The sequence below is a fragment of the Thamnophis sirtalis genome, unplaced genomic scaffold, assembly GCF_051295495.1.
Source record: "Thamnophis sirtalis isolate CommonGarterSnake01/CBP01778 unplaced genomic scaffold, rThaSir2_p1.2 scaffold_4, whole genome shotgun sequence".
Classification (NCBI taxonomy): domain Eukaryota; kingdom Metazoa; phylum Chordata; class Lepidosauria; order Squamata; family Natricidae; genus Thamnophis; species Thamnophis sirtalis.
Genome location: NW_028261384.1, coordinates 81,223,664 through 81,246,472, shown reverse-complemented (window position 1 = coordinate 81,246,472; position 22,809 = coordinate 81,223,664). Strand labels below are relative to the sequence as shown.

The 22,809-nt window shown below is 36.5% G+C and overlaps 1 protein-coding gene across 4 annotated transcripts in view; it reads right to left on the bottom strand.

Moving 5' to 3' along the window:
• Positions 1 to 22,809, bottom strand: part of PDCD6 (programmed cell death 6) — a 60,328-nt gene that overhangs the window by 21,718 nt on the left and 15,801 nt on the right. The window contains exons 3-6 of one of the 4 annotated variants that reach the window (XM_014052421.2): positions 20,996 to 21,040; positions 19,077 to 19,235; positions 16,424 to 16,533; positions 8,020 to 16,091 (exon numbers count right to left, since the gene is read on the bottom strand). In XM_014052421.2, the coding sequence (XP_013907896.1) occupies positions 15,993 to 16,091; positions 16,424 to 16,533; positions 19,077 to 19,235; positions 20,996 to 21,040 (413 nt within the window). In that variant the 3' untranslated portion in view covers positions 8,020 to 15,992. Of the gene's footprint in view, positions 1 to 8,019; positions 16,092 to 16,423; positions 16,534 to 19,076; positions 19,236 to 20,995; positions 21,041 to 22,809 lie in introns of those variants that run through there. The other 3 variants (XM_014052423.2, XM_087713179.1, XM_087713180.1) reach the window with 3 other exon arrangements.

Here is a 22,809-nt window from a genome sequence, read left to right as displayed (position 1 = left end):
CTCTGTCATAAATGAGGCTTAGTATCCTCCCCTCTGCTTGATTGCAAGGTTCCATGTCAAGCTGTACATCACATCATGACCAGCTGTAAGCTGAGGACATATACTGATCTATTGTCTGATTTTTTAAAAATATAAACGATTCTGGGTTTCAATGGTTAGATGACATAGATCCATGATGGCGAACCTATGGCACATGTACCACAGGTGGCATGCAGTGCCCTCTCTGTGGGCACACAAGTCATCACCCCAGTTCATCTCTGCCATGCATGCATGCACACATCCCGCCAGCCAGCTGGTCTTCAGATCTCTGCCATGCATGCGTGAGGGTGGGGCACGGGGGGGGGGGCTACATGTGCATCAGGTGGAAGGGATGCATGTATGGTCAAGGGTTGCACACATGCACAGGGCTGAAGCATATGGGGGGCTGTGTGCGCATGCACAGGGGCATGGGCATGAGGTGCATGCAAGTGTAGGAGTAGACATGTGTGGGGGTAGGGCGCATGCACAGGGGCTGCATGCACATTACATTTGTGGGGTTTGGGTGTGCATGCATATGCGCGCCCCATGCATGCACTTTGGGCACTTGGTCCAGAAAAGGTTAGCCATCACTGGCATAGATATTGATATTAGAGCATATATTTTTTTAACTTTTATATGTTATTGGATTCTACTAAACTAATTTAAATGTTAACTTATATTGTAGTCCATGTATGATATGCCACCCACTGAATAAATAAATAAATAAATATTTTTCCCTTTTATATTAATTCAAAAGTACTTGAGATGGTTTTCATCATTGCATTTTTGCATTTCTGTAGAAGTGTAGATTTTCTTACACATAGGGCAATTCTATCTTCTCTTTTATTAGGTTTTTTTTCCTTCTGAACAGTTCAAATCCCTCTAACTGTATATTCCATTCATGGGTTTCATCCAGGAATGAAATGCTCTGGAAACTGCTACTGCTTCACTTCGCTACTGATTCGCTTCATGCGTATGCATGCTAAATGCAGGCATTACCACACAGCGCTGAAAAAGGAGCCTTTTCTGAGTCTGCAAAGGTAAGTATAACAGCGAGGGGAGGAACAGCTATGCCATGTGATTTAGATTCCTAAAAGCAGGATTTCCTGCTTTCTAGTGAATATCAATCGCTTGGCACAGCTGATCGTTGCACAGCTGATCGTCAGAACTATTGGTTCGCCTGAACCGGTAACATTTTTTTACTACCCATTCAGACGAACCGATAGCATTTTTTACTACTGGTTCAAGCAAACCGGTCCGAACCAGTATCAATTCACGCCTAGTTTCATCTCATGAATGGAATAAAGTTTCAGTAATGACAACAATATCACATCTGCCCTTGTGTATTTGGATTTCATCTAAGGCTTTTTTTGTTTTTTTACTAACTTTATGTTTGGTTTCTATTTCTTCTGCTTTGTTCCTGAGTTCCCCCATTTTTATCTTTTTATATTGATATTGATTTTATCAATAGGGCTTGAATCTCACCCTGCTCAAAATTGACTTAGCCCTCCATCCTTCCAAGGTGGGTAAAATGAGGACCCAGATTGTTGGAGGCAATATGCTGACTCAGTAAACCGCTTAGAGAGGGCTGTAAAGCACTTTGAAGTGGTATATAAGTCTAAGTGCTATTGCTATTGTAGTCCATGGTCTAAGAATCCAAAATTCTGTGGACAGCCCTATCCCCTGAGTCAGTGTTTACTTCAAAAGTCCTGTGTTCCTTCATTGGGTGCCTATTTTTTGTTGGGAGTATAGAAGAAAACCCCACATGGGCCCATGTTTCTTTGGCTTTCATGCCTAGCTACTTGTAGTCTCTTGATATTGTTCCCAGAGTCTATTGAGAATAAATCTATATAATTTGTCCTGACACAGAAGAGGAGAAACTGATAATAATCTCTAAGGTTTAATTACCTTAGTAAGCCTTTCAGTCATATCTTTAATAGTTGCTCCTGGGAAATAGCTAACTTCTATAGACAGAATGTCCTGTCTACAAATTGCTGGTTGAGGTTCCTTGAGCAGTGAATTTCCTATCATCAACCCACACCTTTTTTTCCTTAGGAAAGACTGGCCTCCTTTTTTTTCCTAATTGATACACTTCTCCAGTTGTCTATGTGCTTTATTCCAAGGATAGGTTATGAAATTGATTGTTTAGCTCCAACTGAATTTTAATATTTATAGAAAATATAATAAAACCATATACAGTTTATAAATTGTATATATAAAAAAGTTGATAATTAGAAAAACCAATACAAATTTTTAAAATAAGAAAATTAAAAAATCTAATTCTTTTTTATGAATTTTAAAAACTGTTTCTCTTTGACACATGACACTTTCTTTGTTAATGCTGTGGTCATGCTTATATTAGCTTATCACATGGCTTCTTCCACATTACTGCTATACTCAGTTGTTGCTATTGCTATGTACATCTGCTTGCCCTCCGCTGCTACCTGGTCGCCTGGATTTGCCTGTCTGCCTTCCACTGCTACCTAGTTGCCTGGGTCTGCTGCTGCTTGAGTCTGCAGCTGCCCAACACCTGGGTCTGTCAGGTTGCCCTCAGCCTGCTTGCCTTCACCACTACCGGGTCACCTGGGCCTGCCATTGCATGGGTCTGGCTGGGTGTGTTGCTGCCTGGTTGTGGCAGTGCCTGGTCACCTAAGTCTTCCAGATTGTGTTGCTGCCTGGATCTGCCACTGTCTGCTTCTGCCCTTACTCTGCCTGTTCAGTTGCTGTGCTTGGCCTCCAGTCACATGGGTTCTCACATGCTCTCTGGAGAACTGCTCTGCACCACCCTGGGTATTCTTGGAGTATTAAACTCTCAGATTTTTCTGTGCTCTGCTGCACCTTCAGGTGCTTACCTCCAGTTGCTCATTTCCAATTGGGCTGCTCCAGCTGCTCTCACTCCAGGCGCTCACCCCAACGTTTGGGTCGCTTTGTGCTACCCTTGCTCTGCCGCTGATTCAGATTCTTTCACTGTCCCACTCAGTCTTCCAGATGTCAGATTCTCGCCACTCATCTCTATCCTTTGTCCATGTTTGTGGGGCATTTGACTTCCCACCACTTGTCCCTCTCATTACTTGCCTTTTCCCCCAGCCTTCTCAATTTTCTCATTTTTCCTCTCCCTCTCCTTCTGCTTTCTCTTATTCTCTTCCATTCCTTCTATTCCTTCTTTACTTAGTTGGATATCCTTTTTTCCCTGTGATTCAGTTCTGCCTCCACTACTATCACTATCTTTGAAGGAACAGAACTCAATGATCATAGAATTCGATGGCTAGCAAGAATTAAGCTTAGAAGGAAAGAAAACATCTACCGGTAGTCATTCTCTTGACCACTCACCTTCCCTGTAAAGATTGTTATTCAATCTTTACTTGCATGTAAGTAAAAAAAAAGCTTTCATTTGGGCAATTACCAAAGCCCAAACTGTACTCGATGACATCCCAGGAGCTAGAGGAACTCAGAGCATTTGTGGACAAAAATCTGGCCAGGAGCTTCATCCAACCAGGCAAGTTCTGAATGGCCATCCTGTGTTATTCCAGGAGAAAAAAGATTACTCACTCAAATTATGTATGGACTGCCGGGGGGGGGGGGGGGGATCCAAGCAAATCCATGCAAATTCAATGCAATTTGCATGGATAATGTGTACTTACTTCCACTGATGAAGGATGTTGGGACACTTGGCAAAAGAGAACATTTTCACAAAACTGGACTTAAGGGAAGCCTACTACAGAGTGTGAATTAGAATGGGAGATGAGTGGAAGACAGCATTTAATCGTTCACTAGACTGCTTCCAATTTCAGCTGCTCCCTTTCAGCCTACAAGGAGCCCTTGCGGTATTCATGCAATTAATAAATGAAGTGCTGCATGAGCATCTCTATAAAGATACTTAGATGATATTTTGATTTATACTGAAACTATGATAAAACATGTAGTTCGTACAAGCAGTGCTCGAGAAACTCCAAAAGGCCCAGCTATACACCAAACTATCCAAGTGCAATTTCCACAAAACTAAATTGGATTATTTGAGATATTGGATCTCCCAGGACGGCATAGAAATGGACCCAGAAAAGTACGCACAGACCTGGAATCACCAGCTCCCTGCAAAAGGAAGGAATTGCTACGCTTCCTTGGATTTGCGAATTTCTATAGGCAATTCAACCCTGGTTTTACCCAGATTGCATTGCTGATTATGAACATATTTAAAAAAGGGAGCTCCAAGCCCACCTCCTAAGTGCACCATGGAGTACTAAGCTGCTTTGAAAAAGCTAAAACACTTAATTGCAGCAGAGCCAATGTTAAAACTCCCCAACCTGGATAAATCTTTCATAATTCAGGTTGATGCCAATCAGGGGTGGGTTTCGGCAGGCACTACTGACAGTTCGCTCATGGGCACGGTGTGAGTGGCATGGGCTTGATGCATGCTGTGTGCACATGCACAGTGCAATAAAAAGTGTTCTATATGTGCAGAAGCGAAAAACAAGATGGTGGCACCTATGGCATTGGCCGGAGAACCAGTTTGGAGGTGTAGGTCTGTGTCACTGCCAGTTCCAGTGACCTAGGCCACCAAACCACTACCGGTTTGGCGAACCGGTAAGAACCCACAACTGATGCCAGTGATGACAGTGAGGGAGGTATTCCTACAGAAGAACTGAGGAGGACATTCAACTACACCTCAAAGAAGCTATCCAAGGCAGAGAGACATTAGGCAATATTAGAGAAGGAGGCATTCACAGTTCAGTGGGTGCTCCTCACCTGGAGGCAATTTCTTGAAAGCAGCAAAATCCCTTTCAAGGTATGGACTGATCATAAGAACCTAGAAACACTGAAAACACCCAGGAAGCTATCTCCCAAACAAGTCCGCTGGACTCAATATTTCAACCAATTTCATGCTTTGCTACCTGCCCAGAGGAAATAACTTCTGGCAGACGCCCTATCCAGAATGCCCCAGTACAACTATACAAAGGAAGAAGCAGTCACCTCCATTATTCTATCCAAACAAATAGTGGCCCCAGTTCTCACCCAGCATCAAAAAGCCCCAAAAGAGAAAATGGCAGATGATTTAACCCAGGTGCTAAAAACTGACTTAGCAAATATGACTGGTTCCAACAACACAAGGAGGACCTGTCCTCCTGAGATGGATGGGGAGCTGATTCTTCAGCAAAGTCATGACACCAAAACTTCAGGGCATTGTGGGCTTTGTGAAGATGCTCTATCTGATGAAGTGGCAATTCTGGTGGCCACTATGAAAAAGGACATTGAACATTATGTGGCCAGTAGCCCAGTGTGTATCTCAGTGAAAAGGCACCTGGAGAAAACCCCAAGTCTGTTGAAACCTGTAGCCGATCTGAATGCCCCTTGGAAGATTTCTATGGACTTTATTGTGGAGTTACCTGATAGTGCTGGAAATACGGGGATTTGAGTGGTTATGGACATTTTTTCTAAACAAGGCCACTTTGTAGCCTGTTCCAAAATTACATTGGTGAAGATTTATCATTCAACACATCTACCATCTGCTGAGTGCATTTTCTCAGACAATGACATCCAATTTCTATTTTTGGAAGGAGTTTCTGAAAGTTTTGGTACTGCTAAGGGGTTAAACTCATCCCACTACCCTCAGACCAATGGAGGCTGTCAGAAGACTAATAACATGTTGGACCAGTACTCCATTGTTTCATTAATTACCAAAAACACAATTGGGCCAAACTCCTGCCCTTTGCCAAAGTTGTCTACAATAATTCAGTGCATAGTAGTACTGATTTCCCCACTTTCCAGGTGGCCACAGGCCTGGACTTTGTCCTTATGCTAGAATTGCCCCAGCATAGCCCTGCACATATTATTAGCTGAGTGACATAGACCCTGCAGAATATTTGGACTGTGGACTGCAAAGCTCTAGATGAAATGAGGAAAATATAAAAAACAAGCTGACAAGAAGAGGACACCTCAGAAGGAGTTTAGAATAGGAGATAAAGTTTACCTCTCCAGTAGATTCCTGCAGTCACGACAATCCTGTACAAAACTAGGTCCAAAATAGTTAGGGGCTTTTCCCATCATCAAGGTCATAAACCCAGTGATGGTTGAGTTAAAACTGCCAAAATGGTGTGTCTATCCTGTTTCACTGTGGTCTATTGAAGCCCACCTCTGGTTCACCTTTGCAGCCCAACTCAAAACCAACTCCTCCCCTAATTATGATAGAAAGGGAACAACAGATTGAGATTAAAGAAATCTTAGGAGTCTAGAATCCATAAGGGGAGATTGCAGTACCTTATTCTGTAGAAAGATTTCCCTCCCTCAGAGGTTGAGTGGGTTTAGGCTAGCCATGTTGACACACACACACCCCGTTTAACCTGCCAGTTTCATGTTAAATAAATCAATAAGTCTAAATGAAATCTGGTAATCTATATTGTAACTATTATGTCTTCTATTTTTTTATTTTATTGGCAGAGCCTTTTTTCTGGATGGCAGCATGTCATAGCTGTCATTCTGCTGTTAGAGGGGTTGGATTCGAAGCAGAGCCAGCCCTGATCGTGAGAAGCACAAGGTCAGCAAAAAGAATGTGGAGATGGGAGAGGTATGCAGAGAAACACAAATATTTTTCATGTCCTTATTTGGCTCATTTCCTTTTGCCCTTGATTTCTAATCTTTAACTTTGATCATTATTGTTTCTGTGGCTGCAACACTAGAAATGTAACTTTCTTACGAGGAAAATGTGTAGGTTTGAGATTTAAAAGAGCCAATGGACATTACTCTTCACATCCTAGGATGTTTTTTGTCTTTTGCCCACTAAATTCAATGTCTAATAAATGGGAAAAATCAGCAGGGAAATCTAAAATAGTAAATAACCCATCATTATATTTAGCATTAATTTGAATAATGTAAATTATTGACCCATCAGATCATTTCTAAATCCTGAACAAAGGATGTGTCTCTTCTTTGGGTGTGGACTGGAGCAACTGCCTCCAAATGTTATGTATGCTTTAATTACTTCTAAATATCAGCAACTTGTACATAGAAATGGAATGCTAAAGATTTATTTAGACATCAACCCTTTAAAGTGCGAAGGCTAGGAAAAGAAATTACAGGTGTTCTAATTGATTCTGTGTGGAGTGATGAAAATCAAACATGTGTATCATTGAACAGTCCCTTTAAGCTATATTATAGAGGGATTATAGCCAAACAACACATTACACCACTTTGAGAGTATGTAGTAGGTATCTCCTACAAAATGACTGTTATGATAAACAAGGGATGGCTAATATATCTAATGGAAAATCATGTGGTTAAAGGCCTCTTGGTGAAATTGAATCTGATCAGATGACATTATCTGGGTGGAGACCATAGCATATCCACAGCACTAAGTAGCCCATCGTTGTTAAGCTTCACGTCTCCAAAGGGTCCTTATTGTGAATTTACAACTGGAGAGGAGAAACTGCCTACTAGTGTTCTGATAGTCCATGCCAAACATGAACACATCACCTGAACGGGTGTGACTCTTTGATCATCCAACTAAAAATGAAAAGCTGCCTTACACAAAGCACCAACCAAGTTCTATCTTCATCAACCCAAAACTACAAATACAAAATGAGGTTTTATTAGAATGTCTTTTGATAAGAACATCATTTGCATCTCATCCTTTGTGATGGAAAAGCAGTGGAAAAACAAAAAATGTAAAGAAAAACTGCCAATGTTGAGTCAGGGAATAGGAAGTGGAACTCATCATATTTCATATAACCTCATAGTTTATGATAAGTGATGGATGAGAGCATAGATGGTCGCCTGCAGAACCAATACCTCTGTTTCCAAATGGGCACCAAAATCAGCCACTTGCATTGCTTTATTGGGTAAAACTAAAAAGTACATTGAAATAATTTTTGAGCACCTTCAGATATAATCACCCTATATTAAGATAGGATAAGTTTTAGATAAGAAAGTGATCCCTCAATTTGGGAGAGACCCACTAACTCTGAAAAATAGCTTTTTCACACAACCACATACAACATGAATCACAAGTACTTAGGCGAAGCAAAAGTTATTTATTAAGGGAAGGATCAAGTCATTATGTAGGATACAGAAACAAATGATACATTGATATATTTGGGATGCATTAAAAACAAACGAAGACATTGACTGATCTTTCTCAATTGAGTTTCTTACTTAATACTTGTAAGTTTATTCAGACTTCCAGAATTCCCCAGTATTCAGTTTCTGAAGAGGCTAGTTTTGCATTTTAAAAATTAAAAAATGACATTTTCTAAAGACAAACAAACCATGGTTACCCTAAATTTCAAAAGGAGGCATGGATACCATACCAAATCCAATCAGAATAGAACCAGAAGGTACCTAAGAGGTCTTCTAATCCAATCCCCTGTTCAAACAGGAGACCCTATTCAATTTGAGACTAGTGGCTGTCCAGTCTCTTAAAAACCTTGTGATGGAGCACCAAGAGTTTCTGAAGGCAAGCTGTTCTAATGGTTAATTGTTCTCATTGTTAGGAAGTTTCTCCTTAATGCCAAGTTCCTTTTCTCCTTGAGTAGTTTCTATCCATCGTTTCTTGTTTTGCCTTCTGGTGCTTTGAAAAAAAGTTGACCCCCTCTTTGTTGCATTCCCTCAAATACTGGAATACTGCTATAATTTATAATGAGGCTATCAGGCGACCCCTAGTCCTTTACACTGGCCATACCAAATTCCTTCATTCTTTTTGTTTTTGCTCCAATGCCTTTAATCATCTTATTTACTCTTCTTTGTACTTTTTCCCAAAATCTCAACATTTTTTTTCTAATGTGATAACCAAATCTGGATGCAGTATTCCAGGTGTGGTCTAAGGATTAGTAATACTAATACTTACCATACTAATATGGTACTAATATTTCACATGATTTTGATCGTATGCTTTTGTTTATACAACCAAGGATTGCATTAGCTTTTTGGCTGCTGCCACACACTACTGGCTCATGTTTAAGTGATTGTCCACTAGGACTCCAAGGTCCCTCTCAGTTACTGTTTTAGTCCAGGTTTCATCTAATCTGTATTTGTACCTTTGCTTTTTCCTGCCTAGGTGTAAAACCTTGCTTTTCTCCACATTAAATTTCATGTTGTTGGATAGGGTCCATTGTTCAAATCTGTCAAGTTCTTTTTGGATCCTGAGCTTGTCTTCTCAGGTATTGGTCCTGCTAGCTTAATGTCATCAGTAAATTTGATGAGTTCTACTTCTATTCCCTCATCCAAGTCATTTATGAAGATATTGGAAGAGTACTGGGCCTAAAACAGAACCTTATGGTACCCACACCACTTACTTCCCTCCATATAGATGTAGTACCATTAAGAACTACTCATCAAGTATGGTTTGTTAGCCAGTTAGAAATTTAACTGGTGGTGATGCTGTCTATCCCACATTTTTCTAGTTTACCAAGTAGATTGTAGTCTAGTTTGTTGAATGTCTTACTGAAGTCTTAATATACTATGTCCACAGCATTTTGCTGGTCTACTAATTTAGTCACTTTGTCAAAGAATGAAATAAGATTGGTTGGGCATGATTTGTTTTTAACAAACCCATGCTGGCTACTAATTATAACTTCATTTGTTTTTAGAAGTTCACTGATCTGCTTTTTTATTATTTTTTCCAGCATCTTCTCAGGTATCATGTTAGGCTGATTGGTCTGTAGTTTCTTGGGTCTGTTCCCCCCCCCATTTTTTTTGAAGACAGGAACCACATCAGTTCTTTTCCAATCATCTAGCAGTTCCCCAGTGCTCCAGGATTTTTTAAAGACATGATATAATGGTTCTGAGATAACATTTGCCTTCAGAATTCTGGAAATCAGGATTACATTTTTCAAGATCAGACAGGTGTTCTCTTATCCTTTTTTTTTTTTTTTGCTTATTTCAATTTTTATTTCTAGTCTGTCTTTGCAGCAGTTGTTTTGGGTAGGTTGGGCCATAGTTTTTTCATGAGGACTGATGCAAAGAATAAGTTAAAGAGCTCTGCTTTCTTTCTACTGCCTATTACCTTGTCCTCTTGTCTTTAATGGATTGACTGTTTCCATGACTTTTTTCTTGTTATTTATATATTGAAAGAAATTTCATTACCTTTGACTTTTGTTACAAGTCTTTGTTCATTCTGAGCCTTTGCTTTCCTGACTTCATCTTTGCAGATCCAGGCTATCTGCTGATATAGTTGTATGTCCCTCTTTCCAATTTTTGTACATCACGCATTTTTCGGAGTATAAGACGCACTCCCCCCCCCAAAAGAGGATGAAAATCTGGGTGCATCTTATACACTGAATGTATCCCTGCCCACCTGCCGGTCCCAACTCTTTGGCCTCTTCCTCCCAGTAATTTACCTCCTTGTAGCAAATGGGAAAATGGGGCTTGCAGAGGCGGCAATAGGCTGTGACAATCCCTGCAGCCAGAAACAGCTGATCATTCGGAGGCCTGTGCTGAAACTGAAATTGAAAGTAAAACGGGCTGTTTGCTGTAAGGAGGCAAATTGTTTGGAGGTAGAGGCAGATTTTTTTTCTTATGCTAATCAGGCTAAATTGAAACAGGCTGCTGCTTAATGCAAGGAGTTAAGTCAATAACTATAAATGCCTAGAGAGTATTCAAATTATTAGACTTATTTTTTAAACACTGCTTTATTATTGTTCTAAACAAAGTAAAGCTTTTTAAAATAAATGCTTGATCTGAGGAGGCCCAATGCTATTGTATCTTCTTTTAAACAGCAGAGAATATATACTTCCAAAAAGTGATATCAATTTTAATAGCATCTGTACAATGCAAAGTATAGTCAGAAATGTAACAACAGAGATAGTGAATATTGTCTGTACTGTTTGCTATGAGGAGGCAAATTGCTGGGAGGCAGAGGCAGACCCCCCCCCCCCCCCCGACACCCTTGTTTTCCTTCCCAAAAGCTAGGTGTGTCTTATATTTTGAACTATATTTTAAACTCCAAAAAATACAGTATCCTTTTTGTCTTTCAGTTTATCAGAGAGATCTTTGTGCAACCATGCTGGTTTTTCACTGGTATTTTGTTGAACTGGGTTTTTATGATCATACTTTTCAGAATTTCTCATGTTTCTTGTTTTCTGCTTTAGAATTTTTATCCATGGAATTTTTCTTAGGGTCTTTGAATTTGTTAAAATCTCCCTCTGAGTTTGTTAAAAATAAAAAAAAATGCCATGTTTATTTATTAAAGAGCTAATAATGAAGCCTAGAATTCCAGGTACAATGCCACTAGGGGGGCCAGAAGCAATAGATCTATTTCAATGCTAAAACCTATGTCAGGCCTTGATTTTTGCCAGGATAAGTTAATCTCTTGAGATCATTACAGATTTGCCATACGTGTTTGGGCTGATAGAAATCCTTTTGGCTGCACATGATGTAGAATATCTCATTTCTGTACCTTATCATCATCAGTTAAATGGAGGCAGTAATTAAGTGATGGACAAAGACTGGGGAGAGCTAGGTACCAATCTACCTGTCAACTGTCCAGTTGGTGAATCCAGAAAAAAAAAACTCCCGAGACATTATTTTGGCAAAAATATAAAGCTTATTGAATAAATCAATATTGGCACAGAATAAGTGAAATCAGCTCTGGCTTCCTGCGCAAAAGCACACCTAGTTCATTCCCCTTTTCCCCATGGGGCACCCACAGTCCATTATATCCATTAATCAATTCTGTTCATTTTCTTATAAGAACCAGCGGTCACTCTGTGTCATCTACTTGGGGAGGGGTGGGGAAAGCAATGTCTCATAGGAACCGAGGATGCTTGGATGCCATTCCCCACACCCTTGCATTCCAATCCATCCACCCCTATTCTTTCACAAGCTGTGAGCAAAGTGGAAAATAGGTGATATTTTGAGTTAGTCTTGATACCACCCTCAGTCATGAAAACTCAGTGGATGACTTTGTGTTAATCTCTCAGTTCAATCTACCTCAGAGTAGTGATGATTTCTTGCCACTTTTGATCTGTATTACCCAGAAATTCTAGATAAATAACATTTGAAATTCATAATAATATAATTCTTAGAAATGTTTAAATTATCTCTTTTATTACCATACATGCTGTACATCTACAGGGTTCAGATTTTGGTAATGTGAAGAATAACATGGCTATCATCCCAATAGTTTATCTGTCAAAATTGTTCTAGAATAAGGGCTGCTTTTTATTTACAATGTCCCTTTTATCCATTCTTTTTGATATAACAATTTGTAGTGTTGTTCATTCAAGGTACTCTCTTCAGTTGTTTGCTGGTGAGAAACCTGTAATCACTATTTTTAAAAATCCTTATACAGGTATTCCTTGACTTACAGCAGTTCATTTAGTGACTGCTCAAAGTTACAATGGCACTATCAAATCTGCTATCTTCAGTTTAGCACTTTGTTGGCAACCTGTCATAAATTATAAGGACATTGGGGGGGGGGGACGGAGGGGGGGGAGAAGGAAGTAGGCAATTAGCATGTTGTAGAGGGTAGAGATGAGCCAAGGGGAAGGAGTGACAGGCTTGATAGAAGCTAGAGGTGTGAGAACTGGCCTATTCCAGTCTTCAAGTTGTAGAGCCGGAGATGACAATTTTTCACAGTTACGATCTTTGTTACTTCCCAATGATCATGTGATCAAAATTCAGATGTTTGGCACAGTCAGACTTATGACTATTGCTGTGTCTCAAAGTAATATGATTCACTTAACAACTGGGTCACTAACTTATCATTTGCAGTGATTCACCTAACAACTGTGGCAAGAAAGGTAATAAAATGGGGCAAAACTCAACAAATGTCTCATTTAAAAAAATATAAATTTTGGGCTCAATTGTAGTCATAAGTTGAGGACTACCCATATAGTTGTTGCATTTGTCTACATTTTAATTTTTTTTAAAGGTAAACGTTTTTTCTTCCTCATGAAATTATTGACTATTTTATCCACCAAGTACTTCATGCATAATGTTTTGCCAAAGAGAAGATTTGTATCCTGAAACAGAAAGAATGCTTAACTCTTTCTTGTGAAAAACAAATGATGCTTTCCTTTCAAACTCTGTGATCTTGAGTTGAAACAAGAATCTTACATAGAATAAGATTTGGAACACCAAGTCATTCTGGGCTTTATATTATATATACTATCCTAGATACATTAGAATGCATTCATCAGTCAATGCACAAATTCTGTCAGGCTGAATACTCTTCAACATCTTCATAAATTATTTAGATAAATGGATTGGAGGACAGACCCCAGGGACAGAAGGATCTTGACAGACTTGAATGCTGGGTCTTATTTAACAAAATGCAATTGTGGGGAGGAAAATAAGATCTTAGACAACAAAGAATATATGCACAGGTATAGAATAGGGGGTGCCTGGTTCAATAGCAATAACTGTGACAAGGATCTAGGGTGCCCTAGAGAACAGAATAACCATAAATATGAACCATCAGAGTGCTACAGTTGCCAAAAAACAACAACAACAATACAATCCAAGACTGCATGAACAGTGGGATTGTCTCAAGATCACGTGAAGTGGTAGTAGTTTTATACTGCACTTGTAAGGCACATTTAGAATACAGCTTCCAGTTCTAGTCACCATGATATAAAAAGATATTGAGACTAGAGACAGCACAAACAGTAACAAAGATGATAAAGGGCCTGAAGGATAAATTGTATAATGAACAGTTATGGGAACCAGGTATGTCTAGCCTAACAAAAAGAAGGACCAGGGATAACATGATATCAGACTTCTAATATTTGAGAAGATGTCACAGAAAGGAAGAAACATAATGGACATTGACATAATCTCCAACGCATCTGAATGTAAGAGAAGAAATGTCAGATGGAAGATTATTAAAGAAAGATCTAATCTAGAATTTAGAATTGCAAATTTTCTGACAATGAGAACAATTAATAGAATACCTTGCCTCCAGAAGTTGTAAGTGTTCCATCACTGAAGGTTTTCAAAAATAGACTCAAACAGGTGATTTTACTAGAAAATCACTAAACTGAATTAATCTTCTGCTCTTAAATGTCCTTCAGTTTTCAGAATTAGACTATTCTCATGCTCAAAGAGAAAATAAAATAGAATTCATATGGAAGAATTCTTCTTAAAGAAGCAATTCGAAGAGAAAAATTTGGGAACAGAATTTATTTCCTAATTTACAAATACAGTGCAGAAAGAAGAGACTGTTTAGGAATTAACATTGTTAGTATTGCCTGAAACCTCTTAATGTAAGATGGATCAACTCAAATTCTAAGTTAAGACATAATGGAAGCAGATTGGTGAACTATTTTTTTCTGTACAGGTGGTCTTCATTTAACAATCACTCATTCGGCAACCATTCAAATGTACAACAGCACTGAACAAGTGGTAATTATGATTGATCCTATTTACAGCCATCATAGTATCTCTGCAATCATATGATTGTGATTTGTGACCTTTCCTGTCAGGTTCCAACAAGCAATGTCAGTGGGGAACTGACATCAAGTGCAGTTCTAAGGTCCTCATTTTATGACCTATGTAGTCTTCACTTAATTTCATTTATTAAATTAAATTTATTAAATTAATGATAGTGACTCTTGTCACTATTGGTGTAGTCAAATGGTTTTTTGATCAAGCTGATTAACAGTTTCCAGTCCCAATTAGAATTCTTAAACACACATATATATATATCTCAGTATATCTTAAATGAGGCTATCTGTTCTATTTAGGTTTTAATTCGCCATGTAAATCAAGACTAATACTCTTCCAGGAAATTTAAAAGAATAAAATTTGTTTCAGTAAATTTTCTGTTTTGTAGTCTAAGATAGAGGAAGTAAATAGTTGATTGTCATGCTAAAGATAGAATGATGCAGAAACTCCATGCAGTTAGTAAATTAGACATGGTAAATTAGACATGCAGTCTTTATGTGGCCATGTACCATTCCAGAGTAGAGTAGATCTTAATGCATATAGAATGGTTTTATTTAGGCTAGTACCACATCCTAAGCATAGTGACTACTGAAGATAAAACTCCATTCAAAATTGCAACATGCTTAGTTATAAAACATTTCATACACATAATGACGGCAGGCATGTATTTATATCCAGCTATATCTCTAAGCCAGAGAGCAAAGGCAGAAAATCTTTTTATTATACCAAAAGATAAAGAAAAAGAAGAAATATTCAGCTTTAGTAATAAATCTCTTTGCTTACCCAGAATTAAAAAATCCCAGGAAAAAGAATAACACTAATTTCTTTTTTAAAAAAAATGATAAATCATACAAGCAGATGAAACCTAATCTAAAGGGGAGAAAAATACAAATTAGTTATCTTGACATCTAACATATTTAAGGTCATTACTTTTGTGAAGACATAGGATAAATGTTTCATTTATTTTCTATTTTATATGTTAAAAAGATACATGCAATAATGTGCAAATCTGAATAAGAATTCTACTTTTTGGCATTTAAAGATAACTTCCAACAATAAAATATACATGATATAATGCAGAATCTGGTAGCTATAGCACCTTTTGCAATGAGAAACAGAATATTTAAGCAATGTGTTTCTAAACATATATTGTATTGTATGGAGGAAAGTAATCTATTTTTCTTGTACAGGTGGTCTTTGACCTACAACCATTTGTTTAGTGACTATTCTTATTTACAGCTGCACAGAAAAAAGTGACACGTCCATTTTTCAAACTTACAATTTTTGCAGCATCTCCATGGTCACTTGGCACTTTGCAACTTGCATGTATTTAAGACAGTTGCATTTTTCTGGGGTTATGTGAGGACCATTTGTAACCTTCCCAGCTGGCTTCCAATAAGAAAAGTCAATGAGGGGACAGATTCACTTAATGGCTGCAAGATTCACTTCATAACCACAGTGATTGCAAAGAAGTAAAAAATGGAGAACAAGTCACTTAATAACTGCCTTGCCTTGCAACAGAAATTTTGGCTCAATTGTGGTTGTAAGTCGAAACTACCTGTATGAAAGTTCTTTTCCTCAATCACCCACAATAATTACTGTCATACAACAGTGAAAACCATAGAAAGATACTGTTCATAAGACACTTGTATCCAGCCATCCTGATCAGTATCATAGCGTCTGAAGACATCTGTCCATTTCTGGAAGAAAAAGGTTAATGTCAAATTGTCTGCAAATAAAATATCTGTGTTTCATTATATAAAATGCATACAACAACCATAAAACAGATATGATGCACATACTGAAATCTAAATTGGAGAGGGAAATATTTTTTTCTATAGTTTTTGACAATGAAAGTAGCAGTTAGGATCCAGATAAAGGGCTGACTGGATAAAACCACGAAGTCAGTGGTCCATAACAAAAAGCTGTGTTTGAATTCAAACTTTTATATACTTGTTTTCATTTGCATACTTGAAACAATTTGATTATCTGTCTTCATCTGGTCTCTCTATATCCCCCAGCCTATGATTACCTGAAGCACAACACAGCACTGAATGAAGTCATCAAAAGCCACTTGCCCTCTTCTTTGCCTATCAAATTTTTGAATCAAGAGATCGTAGAACTGGTCAGTCAGCCGGTATCCTTAACAGAATTGGAAATGTTAATGAGCAAAATTTAAAATAATTACATTCTATAATTGCAGCCATCTACATAAATGAGATTCACATAAGCAAATTTAAAAAAAAAACTAGGAAGTTTCACGTATGAGAGAACAATGGAACCAAAGTGGTTTAATCAGATCATTTAGAGCTACCTGACACCTTTTTATTTTATGAAAAAATCAAGTTTATCCTATAGCATACTGTGATTTGTCACAGAAAAGAGCCATGCTGGCCCAGTGGTTAGAATGCAGTACTGCAGACTAAGTCACTCTTCACTGCAGGAATTCAATTCTGAGCGGCTCATGATTGACTCATCCTTCCGAGGTCAGTAAAATGATTGTTGGGGGCAATATACTCTGTAAGCTGCTTAGAGAGTGCTGTAAAGCACTGTGAAGCATTATGTAAGTCTAAGTGCTATTACCATTGTAACAAAAGTTATGGCTGAAAACATAAACAATATTGTTTCCTGAATTGATAAATTATGGTAAGTAAATTTAAATCTTGGTACTCTGTGTGTTTTTAAATAGTGGTGTGTTATTTGAATATACAATCAGTTTTTTAAATAATTACTCATAAGAATGTGCAGGAATTAAAATAATTGACATAGGAAGAAATAATAACCCTGAGTATCAAATAGTATGTACTCAGCAAGCCATTCTACTGTATTATGAAATGCATTTAAATAGAATAACGTAGGCACCTAAGGGGAAATGTTGTGGGGAGTTTACAGATTTCTGTAAGCTTATGTAATATATTGCTAAATCTCTATGGAGATTCTCAGTCATCCAGGTCATGGTTGTCCCAAAGGTGCTTTTTCAAGAGGCAACTGGACTTCCTGGTTCTTCTCCATCCCAGGCTGAAGTAGCTTCTTGGATGAGAAGCAAAACGTCTTCAAAGAAAAACCAGAAAGCCCAGTTGCCTCTTGAAAAAGCACGTTTGAAATTCTTATGTTTCTATACTTTACTGAAAATTATACTCAAATCTATTCCTTTTATTCCTCAGAGGAATGTAAGCTCTCCACAATGAGTGACTGGAAAATGTTTACAGTTAAGACAGTTTCATTCATATGAGAAGCAAACATCAAGCCCAAACACCTCACCAGAAAACTTGGTTCTGAAGTGTGAGAGGCTATACTTCAAAAAAAGATTCCATGTACCCAATCATACTATTCTACTGGAATAAAAACAATGCTCTTTTAAATCTAAATATTTGGGCATAAAATATACTTTTAAAAATGGATATGCTTTTTCCTCTTTCCTACTTTTTATTATATGTCATGCAATAATCAATCTCATTGTACATATGTTGTGCAGTGACAAATAAAATATTATTTTTATTTTCAAATTATAAGGACACCTTTACAAGCTGTTTCAGATTTCTCTTTTTTTCTCTCCCTTCTCGCTATGTATCTCACTGTGTGTATGCAAAATCTTCAAATATTTTGTAAAATTAGTGGACAAGCATCCATATTCTTAACATTTTCTATCAAGTATCATTCACATTTATAGTAATACTTTAAAATGGATTTTGGATCCAATTCAAAATCCGAAATGAATGGTACAGCAGGCTTTAAATAACAATGTTCAAAAGATGGTTCATTTTAAAACATCCCCTTCAAATCTTCAGTAAACTGACTTGTAGTTAGTTAATTTAATATGTAATCTCTTATAAATTATGTATAGAAAAAACTAAAAAAAGTATCATCTTCTCAGTTTTTTGGCACTTTAATGACATTCAAGTTATCAAGTTCTACTTGGCATTTTGCCTATTGATTCCTCTTGGGGACATATTATGTGATTTTCTTTCCAGTGCTCAGAGGTGCACTCTTTTTCCAATAATTCTCACTTAAAGTACTGACTACAGTACTGACTAAATATTAAATCCTCTTCATTAATTTCTAATTAGCGAAAAGGGCCACCAAAAATAACTACCAAACTATTTTATAAACTTGATTGAATAAACTATATCGCTTCCCCATACTTTTAATAATCTTAATCCCTTCATTTTGGTTTGTAATTAGGGACAGATGGTCCCCGAAAAAACTCAGTCCCATGTCAGGGCTATAATAGACAAAATTGGCACCTTAAATTGCACCAGGACACAGTGACAAATGCAACTGGCAGAGCAGAAGTGTAATGTGTATTATACTAGAAACACTTAAAATTGCTCATGCTGTTGCATTTTGCCCCAATTGAAGTTTCTGGATACTCTTCAAGGGCAGCATCATATGGACCCTATATTGCAACTATGATTCCACAATCACATTTTTTGTGAAATAAGTTCTAAATAACTTCTGATTAATGTACTATTAAATATATTGATTATAAGCATTAATTAATTTAAATACCTAATGGCAACCTATTCCAAGCTGGGTATCCTCCAGATGTGTGGCATTCAACTCCTAGAACTCTTCAGTCTGATTGACAATGACTGAAAATTCTGAAAGTTGAAGTCAATACATCTGGGAAGGCTACATGAAGCTATTTGCCAAAATTACATACTGTAATAATTACAATGAATTACCAAAACCTGTTAGGGCTTGCTTTAATTCATGTTTGTCAATCATTCCAGAGTTGTCTCTATCATATCTGCGAAAAACATTCTGCCAGTCAGAGATGTATTTCCAGACTCCTGTGAATTCATTGAAGTTTACACCACCTTTGTTTTCTCTGTCAAACATAGCTGAAAAAATAATCAATCTTAATTATTCTAAATATTAGATTAATCTAAATATTAATGTATTTGTAATTTACCATTTCTTAATTTATTAAGTTTAAATTAAATTTAAATTAGGAGAAAGTAAAAGTAAATAAATAAAGTATTTCAAAGAAAAAGCCAATTGTGCTGAAATTATTTCCCATTTTTATGTCAAAACAAAACTCCAAAAGCAGCTCCTATGCAGGTGAAAATATAGAATCCCTAGAACTCGAGAAAAAAAGTTTGGTTTCAACCATTTTAAAGAGCAATTCAAACTAATGGAGGTCTTTCATTGTAAGGACCTCCATTAGTTACCATAGTTTAAGAACAGATGAATATAAGAGAAATACACAGTAAACCATGATTTTTTTTGCATGTTACATCTTTTCCTGAAATTATAAGCATTGGTTATATCTTTTATGAAATACTGTAATTTAGCAGAATCTGCAGGATATGTGTGTCAAACTTTGCAAGGATACAAGTCCTGTCCCATTTTACATGTGACATTAGCAACACAGGTTGAAAAAAAGTAACACTTGCACTGTCACCCTCCATAAACCATCATGTTGATTTTGGCAGATATACCCTACAGATGTCATTGGCAATATTAATTGGGTAGTGATATAAGCGGCAATATCTTACTTCAGCCTATCTGATAATTATGCAAAATCTTAATATGGAAGGATGAAAAAGTTTTACTAATTTAAATGGAGTGGGAAATCAAGGTTTCTTTATATGCTCCCTTTAAAAGATATTCAAGGGGACAAATGATGAAAGCAACAGTATGTGAAACAAGCTCCATCGCTTTTTTTGTCTTTATTTAAAAAAGCAGAAGAAACTATATATATATATATATATATATATATATATATATATATATATATATATATATATATATATATATATATATATATATATATATATATATATATATATATATATATATATATGAATGAAACAATAACAAAAGTAAGGAAAAAAGCAGTTGCTGTACACACACATAAAAGGGGCAGAGCTTCTATTGTGAATGTATAATGCTGCTTTCATTCTGATGAAAGGACTGGATCCTACAGAGGCTCCTTTGTATCAATTAATAATATTTCAAACATTTAGAATCATGAATTGGAAAAAGATGAATAAACCAAAATTTCAAAAATGTCTTCTGAGAGGCAGAAAAACGTGGTTGCACAAGTGACTACCTGAAGGATTCCAATACTAATTAATAAAGTTGCTATGACCTGTGGTTACAACAAGAAACTTACAGATAGTCCTCAATTTACAGCCACAATGGAACCTGACATTTTTATTGCAAGCCAATGCAATTGTTAAGTTGAAGCATTACATGACAAAATTCAATGTTATACATTTTTATGATGATTTTAAAAACAAATCACATATGGTCATAATGTAAATAACATGATCATTAACTGAACCACATTGTCATTAAGCAAATCCATTCACTTGAATGGATGTGGGGGGGGGGGTGGTTTTTTTGTTTTTGCTAGAAACTGGCATACAAGTTGGTTGTCAAACGCCCAAAATGATAATTGTAACTTTGACTACAGGGGTAAATAGCTTTTTTCAAGTCTGTCATAATTTTAATCAACCTTTAAACATTCAGTTGTAAGTTTAAGACTACCTGTATTTATTTAAATTAATAAAGCAAAAAAGGCTAGTATTTTGGTTCCCACTTCAGACAAGTGCAACCTTAAGTATTTAACAAATGCAGTTCAAATATTACTTACATAAAATAGATCTTACAGTTGCTGGATTAAATGGAGTCCATGTTCCTAAAAGAAAGAGAAAACATTATATGGTACACATAGAAACAAGAACATCTCAAAGTGATAAATGATTAGCAATTGAACAATTAAAGCTTATTAAAATAGTAGTACTAATAAATCCTAACTCTCAATTAAGTTCGTAAGTTAGGCAATCATTTACTTTTACATACATTATCTTCATTTATTAAGAACCTTACCCATTGTTCAGTATTTTATTACAGTTCTGTCACCAATAAAGTAAATATGAAATTAAATATTTAAATATGGAATAAATTTTCCTCATGTAATAATGATATATATTTATTCCATAACCTATAAACAAATAAATCTTTTTCTATGTCTTCTCACCATATGCTTGCAGGAGCCTGTTCTGATCATTTTTCATAGCCAGTACAATTTTTTTAGTTGGTTCTTTCTGGTTGTTTTTATTGAGTTTCAGATTAAAATTGTCAACAAAATTCAGTTAAACATCTGATAGCATCCAATGCTTGATTTACTATTCATGTTAGTTGCCACTGTAAGCAACTAAGTGAGCTGTATAGAATTGACAATGTAGGGCATGCTTGGGCGAGTTTAAATTCCCATTAAACTATGAAGTTTAAGTGCTATGGATTATTTAAGTTGACCAACAAGAGAATTATGGCATCTAGAATTATTTGGTAAAAGGAAGTGCCATGAATAAAATAAAATATTGTTATCGCTTGTAATTATACTCACTGAAAAAAAATCTACATATGTGGTCACTAAGGATCAGCAACAACTATATTATACATAATTACTTGTACAGGGATGAATAAAATTGAACAAATATTGATAAAGCACATCTAAAGAAATCAGATTATCAGCATAGTTGGCCAAAATATATTTTTAAAAAGGAAAGGTTTATTATTGTCACTTAATATGATTTCAAGATACATTTATTTATGTAACAAATGTATATGACTGCCCAAATCACACACTGGTGACCCCAGGTATTCACAACATTAAAAATCTAACAAAATACAACCCTCACCCCCATGGCAGCACAATACAATCAGATCAACCATCAGAATTACATTTGAGGCTCATCAACATCCAAAACTTTTTTTCTTTTTGTTCATTGTATAAAGCAAAAATGTGAAATAAAATTAAAGATGAATTAACATTTCCTAGATTCTATGTTTAAATAAAGCTGATTCTAACAAAATGGTCTGGGTTACAAGAAAGCATTCAGAAGAGGGCTGTTTGAAGTTGAATGCAACAGAGTTAAATTTAAAAGAAGGCATATCCCCCAAAAGATCACAGCTTTCAAAATATTTTTTAAAAAATAGATTATATTATAAATTATTAGTTTATGAAGTAATTAGATATTACAAACAGCTAAAGAAGGAAGTTAAAGAATTAGGTGCACAGGTGGGGTTTTCATCTATACTTCCCACAAAAAGTCAACATCCAATGAAGGAGCAAAGGATTTGAGAAACAAACTACTGGTTTAAAAACGGGTGTTGTTAAGAGAACTTCAGTTTTCTGGACCATGCATTACCTACATGAAGGGCTCCTGGCAAGGGATGGGTTGCATCTCACAAGATGGGTTGCACTTCACAAGAACAGGAAAGAATGTATTTGGAAAATGATTGGCTCATCTTATCAGAAGGGCTTTAAATTATCTGGATGGCACTATCCCTTAATCCAGTAATTTATTTCTATAATCCTTTGTTCCCTTGCCTTTGTCGACCTTTTGTTGGAAGTACAGATGAAAACTCTTTAACTTTTGTGCCAAACTGCTTACAATCTTT